Here is a 6175-nt window from a genome sequence, read left to right as displayed (position 1 = left end):
ACCTCAACATTTGTCGGGCGAGCCCTATACACTAGGAGAGGAGCCGGTAGGCCGTGGGAAGACACAGAGCTGATCCCGCCTAGGCACGGGCTCCAGGCTCTGCAGCGGAGGGGACCCTCTCTCGAGCCCACGCGCAAATGACCGGCGTGTGTGCAGAGGGGACCAAACCTAACGCGAACAGCCCGCCGCAGAGGGGCGGGTCTGGGCGCTGCGCCTCCGGGGATCGCGGCTCTCTGGGCACTGAGGGCGGGAGGGGGAGGAGCCACGTGGGGAGGAGCAAAACCTGGAGGGAGGCCCCAGCAACCCTGGGCAGAGCCAAAGCGGTGGGAGCCCGCTCCCGGGCTCACTGCCCTGGGAGCACGCGCCGTCCGGCCGATCCCAGCTGCAGCCTCTCCAGCCCACGCCCGCGCTTGCCCCGGTGCACAGCTGAGAAGGGTCCGTGCTGACGGGGGTCTCGGGCTCCTGTCCTATCCCAGAGCGGCTGGGCTGTCCGCCACCTGCGTCCAGGTTGTGCCATGGACCCTTCGGAGAAGAAGATATCGGTGTGGATCTGCCAGGAGGAGAAGTTGGTGTCCGGGCTCTCTCGTCGCACCACTTGCTCAGACGTGGTGCGAGTGCTGCTGGAAGACGGCTGGCGGCGGCGACGGAAGCAGCGGCGGGGCCGGCGGCGGGGGGCGGCGGCCAGCGACCCGCCCGGCCCGGGGGAGCTGCCGGAACCCCTGGACGAGGACGACGAGGACGACGAGGAGACGCTGCCGCCGGGCTTGCTCTGCGGGCCGCCGCAGTGCTACTGCATCGTGGAGAAGTGGCGCGGCTTTGAGCGCATCCTGCCCAACAAGACGCGCATCTTGCGCCTCTGGGCCGCCTGGGGCGACGAGCAGGAGAATGTGCGCTTCGTCCTGGTGCGCAGCGAGGCGTCGCTGCCCAACGCGGGTCCGCGCAGCGCCGAGGCGCGCGTGGTGCTCAGCCGCGAGCGCCCCTGCTCGGCCCGGGGCGTCCCGGCGCGGCCCAGCCTGGCCCTGACCCAGGAGAAGCAGCGGCGGGTGGTGCGCAAGGCTTTCCGCAAGCTGGCCAAGCTCAACCGCCGGCGCCAGCAGCAGCCGGCGTCGCCCTGTTCGTCCACTTCGTCGTCCACCGCCTCGTCCTGCTCGTCGTCGCCGCGGGCCGCGGACAGCGTGTCGGTGGAGCGTATGGAGACGCTGGTGCATCTGGTGCTTTCCCAGGACCACACCATCCGCCAGCAGGTGCAGCGGCTCAGGGAGCTGGACCGCGAAATCGATCGCTACGAAGCCAAGGTGCACCTGGACCGCATGCGGCGGCACGGAGTCAACTATGTGCAGGACACTTACTTGCTGGACGCAGGCATGGAGCTCGACGGGCCCAGCCCGGGAGAGGAGCCCGAGCCGGAGGCGCTGGCTATGGCGGCGGCGCCCCTGGACGGCCAGGTGCAGGCAGTGGCGCTGGAGGAGCTGGCCCAGCGCTGCGACGACCTATTGAAGCTGCAGGAGCAGCGGGCCCAGCAGGAGGAGTTGCTCGAGCGCCTCTCGGCCGAGATTCAGGAGGAGCTGAACCAGAGGTGGATGCGCCGGCGCCAGGAGGAGCTCGCGGCGCGGGAGGAGTCCCCGGAGGAGCCCGATGGCAGCCTGGACGGCGAGCTGCTGCTGGAGCAGGAGCGAGTCAGGACGCAGCTCAGCACCAGCCTCTACATCGGGCTCCGGCTCAACACGGACCTGGAGGCCCTCAAGTCGGACTTGGATTACAGCCAGCAGCAGTGGGACAGCAAGGAGCGCGAGCTGCAGGGCCTCCTCCAGACTTTGCACACGTTGGAGTTGACGGTAGCACCTGATGGGACTACCGGCTCTGGTGGACCCTCGCGGGAATCCCGGCCTCAGCCCGGCGCTGAGGTGTGGGTGGATCAGGCCCGCGGACTGGCCAAAAGCTGTCCTGGCAACGACGAGGACTCGGACACGGGGCTGAGCTCCATGCACAGCCAGGACTCAGACTCGGTGCCCGTGTGCGAGTCCCTTGTATAGGAGGAGCAGGGTCAGGCGGGACACGTACGCTTTCCCCTTTCCTGTAGCAAGACCCGGCCAGGCCGGTCGGGGACGTGAAACCAGGCTTCGGGTGGGCCCCGAGCTCCTGCGGGGCAGTGGGCCTCCGACTGGGCTGGGAAGGGCTCCGGAGGCCTGCCTGGTAGAGGCCTCCAGTGTCTGGGGGTGAGCGTGGAGGAGGGTGCAGGACCAGTGTCTCCAATCCAAGCTCTTTCAGGGAAAGGGGGGAGGGAGGAGGTGAGAACCCCTCACACTGGAAAACAAACACCCCAGGGAAACTTGACGTGGTCCGAGCCTATTTGCAAAAGCAGAAAAATGGGTGTTGTGGGAATTTCACCACTCTTCTGTATGGGGAGGACTGAGGGCAGCTAGAATTTTAGGTTGTAGCATAAAGTGCTTTTAAAAGAAACACTTGGATGAAAAGGAAATTCCTTGAATGTTAATTGTGACTCTGAACGTGTTAAAACTAGCCAAAGAGGACACACTGGTGTTGGTTTCAGCCGTACTTAACATCTTTCATAAAACCCATAGGCACTAAAATCCTGGCTGTTTACATTTCTGCAGATACGGAGTTATCCATCTGCTAAGCTGTTTGCCTGTTATTTTCTTTAAAAGACTAAACTGTACCAAAGTCTAACCCCATGCTTCCTCCTAGAAAATACAGTATCTGGTAGAATGGGATCCCTTTTCCAAAATAACTTTTTATTATGACAAAAACCAAATGTATCTCTTTTGAGATATAGGTTTCTGGCAGACATAATTCTTGGTTAAAATTTAATCTGGGTCTTTGGGGTTTGCTCCTGCAAAGGTTTGTGTGTTTTCCTTTCATTCATATTGCCATTTCATTAACTTAATCACTGTTATTTCAGGAAAAAATAAAAGGGAAGTTCCAGAATTCAAGTTAAGTACAACTAAACTTGCTGTTAAATGAGCACTCCCATTGAAACTAAGACTTGAAAGCAAAGATCATTGTCCGTGTTCAGCTTTTGAACTGAGCTCTATGATCAAAACCAACCATGACCTTAACAGATTTCACCCAAACCCAAGTCTGACTTCAGTATTTTTGGTCAGGGAACAGTTACTTTTCCAAACTGAAATTGAGATAGTGTGAATGCCAGAATTTATTAGATCAGGCCTGAAAAAGATAAAATACAATCAAGCTAATAGTACATCTTGGGTGAACAAATGGATTAACAACAGCAGGTAGTCATAGATAAAAGCATATAAAAGTGAGCTAACGACTTGAATTACTCTTGTCTGGCTCACGCCTTTGCACACGCCAGGAGATGCAAGTGCAACCTCTCTCCCTCGCTCCATAGCTGGAGACAGAGCCCTGGTGGGGACTCGGTGTAATTGTTCCAGTTATTTCAATGAAAACTTATCAGTTGTAGCTAGCTGCTGCCCTGTGGAAGGAGCCTGCTGGCAGTGTTCCCTCTGGAGTGTAGTACTTCTGAGGAATGTGGGACCTAATCTGTCCTGAGGAGGTGTTAACAATGGGGGGTGTGTGGTACCAGCCTGGTGCAGAAGCCTGGTATCAACCTAACCCAGGAGCGGCTGGCTCCAGTTTCAACACTACATGTGAAGATAACTTAAGAGGTCTTGCTTTATAGAGAAGTTTCCTCCTTGGAGAGATTCCCTGCCTGCTTGTTGCCAGCGGGGGCCTGCTCACCTGACCTGAAGCCATTGGGGTGTCTCTTTTTGAGAGTCAGCATCCCCCTGCCTCCCAGTGCTTTTACAGCATGTGTGGATATTTTCAAATTTTTAAGTAAAAGGCCGGTTTCTTAATTGATGTTTTCAAAAGACATTAACTGGCATAATTATGGTTTTTTAGTTTTGTCTGATGCAGAAAACATCTATGTGTTTGGCTTCGAGCATGATTAAAATGAGGAAGGGACCAAAAAACCCCCACTGTCCCTAGACAATCATTTGGTCCCATAAACACAAAGCCTAATGATAGCTTTTCTTTTGAGGGAAAGGTAAAATCCTCATTAGAGTGTGACAAACGCTACTTGTCTGAATGGTCTATGCTGGCAATGGGCTGACCTAGTGGTTTTAAAATTATTGTGCTTTTTTTCCCCCCCCTAGGGTGGTAGGGAAGTTGGACATTCATTAACTCAAAAGCGAGCACAGAAGTTGGCAGAACAGGACTGCCTGGCAGAAAGGGGCTGTTTTCCTGTTCACTGTTATTATTTTAAACTTTGATGGGCTGCTGACGTCAGCAGATATGCCCGAAGCTTGTAAAGCAAATAAAGCCACATCACAGGGAGAAGGCCTGTGGGATTTTCTGGTGCCCTCTTTCCAGAACCTTCTGTCCTGGCCATCTGAAAATTTTTGCCTCTCCAGTCAACAATTCAGGCACCAACCAGGCTTTGTTTTATACCAAAATGAAGTTCAGTCTGCCCTTCCCCGCCCCCATCCAAATCAATTATATCCGCAAAAGGCACTCTCTGTGTGGGTAGGAGAAAGGACAGCAGGTGAGGGGAGAGGAAGGAGACAATAGTTCCTTTTACTAAGAGCTTTTGCAAGCCTGAGAAAGGTGAAATATAGATATAAAAAGCAAATCAGTGCCTCTGCCTAGAAAGTGGCTAATGAATGCTAAACATTTTAAAAACTTCATTCCTTTTTTTTTTTTTTTAATTATCATGGCATTAAGAATGGAAATGAAGGTTTTGAATGCATTGGCACCAGGATTTCAGTGCCCCTGGTAAAAGTAACCCCTCCTGCTCTTCTAACCTTACAAAAGTTCTGGGGAGGAGAGTAGGGAGCAGGCTCCTCCCAACTAGTCCCATCTTTTTTTGTAATTAATACAATTTATCATATTTTTTATCTTTAATTAGTCCATTCTTGGCCATCTGACCAAATCAAAAAGATTCCATCTGTCATTTCTGTTTACTTCCTTATGAAACAAGATAAAGACGAGGAGGAGGATTTGCTAATTAGAAAAGTTATATACTATGGTCCTCATGATAGACCTGAAAGTAACAAGTAAAAAGAAAGGAAAATCACTCAGAATCTTGTCACCAAAAGCTTATCACTACCGAAATTTGAGATACTTCCTTCCAGTTCTTTAGAATTGTGAATATTTCATATTTTGCTTATTTTTTAAAACAATATTCAGTGTTAATGAGATTGTTTATATGCTTTTATGCTCAGGTTTTGACAGATTCCTTGTAAGTGGCTCCATCTATCTGTTGGATGTACCATGGTGCATATTATTAGGTCATTCCTGGTATTTTTCATTATTATAAAATGACACTGTGATAAGCTGCTTTGTGCACATATCTGTTTCTCTAATTAGACTCCCTTTCAATGAGATAGCTTCCCAGAAAGAGAATTTCCAAAGAGTACAAATATTTAAAAACTTGACACTTAATTGCCAAATTGGTTGTCAAAAGATTTGTTCTAATTACAATCCTCTGTGCATGGCAATGCCTATTTCACCACCCCTTAGCTTTCATTAGCTATTATATTTTGGTAAGAAAATATATTGACCAAAATGAATGAATTCTTTGTGGTCCCAGGAAGTCAGGGCTGGCAACCACAGCCTTAAAATACCTTTACAACAGAAAGGGCAGCTCATCCTAACAGGAATGTTAAAAGGACAAGGCACCTTCTCTCCTTCCCATTTCCTTGCTCTCCCTGAGCACTGCTTGGTAATAGCAATCCCGGCTCATATCAGAGCTGGCCATCCATCTCTCTGAGCAGGAGGGGCCAAAATACCACACCAGCAAGATTAAGGGGGTTAACAAATAAAAGAACCAGACTTATAAAAAGAAATATTATCTTTTTGCATCTTGAGTCTATCAGAAAAGGTTATGCTTAAAAGGTGATGTCATACAATTTATTTGATTTTCTGCTTCTGCCTTCCCACCCATATCAAAAAAGAAGCCCATATCAAAAAATGAAATCAATACACACAGTAAATAGCTATGATACTACATCCGAGCTCATCCTTAAATTCTTGAAAAGGGAAAATTTGGTCACGACAATTTGTGAAATTTTTGTTCTGGAAATGTTTGTGAAACGTGTCTTCGTAAATGGAAAGGAAGGAGGATAGGGAGGAACCGTCTTATTGAGTGCTTTCCAAATGCTAAATCCTGGTGCTTTTTCATGTGCATTGTCTC

The 6175-nt window shown here is 50.7% G+C and overlaps 1 protein-coding gene across 1 annotated transcript; it reads left to right on the top strand.

The window, feature by feature from the left end:
- Window positions 1–515: 515 nt before the first annotated feature.
- RASSF10 (Ras association domain family member 10) lies at window positions 516–2033 on the top strand (the record flags this gene model as incomplete). The annotated part of the gene is made up of 1 exon (XM_081098389.1): window positions 516–2033. One exon carries the CDS (start codon window positions 516–518, stop codon window positions 2031–2033), a length of 1518 nt encoding a protein of 505 aa, XP_080954515.1.
- Window positions 2034–6175: the final 4142 nt, after the last annotated feature.

This window comes from Myotis nattereri (assembly GCF_964212035.1).
Source record: "Myotis nattereri genome assembly, chromosome: 9".
NCBI lineage: Eukaryota > Metazoa > Chordata > Mammalia > Chiroptera > Vespertilionidae > Myotis > Myotis nattereri.
This window is presented reverse-complemented; position numbering and strand designations above follow the sequence as displayed.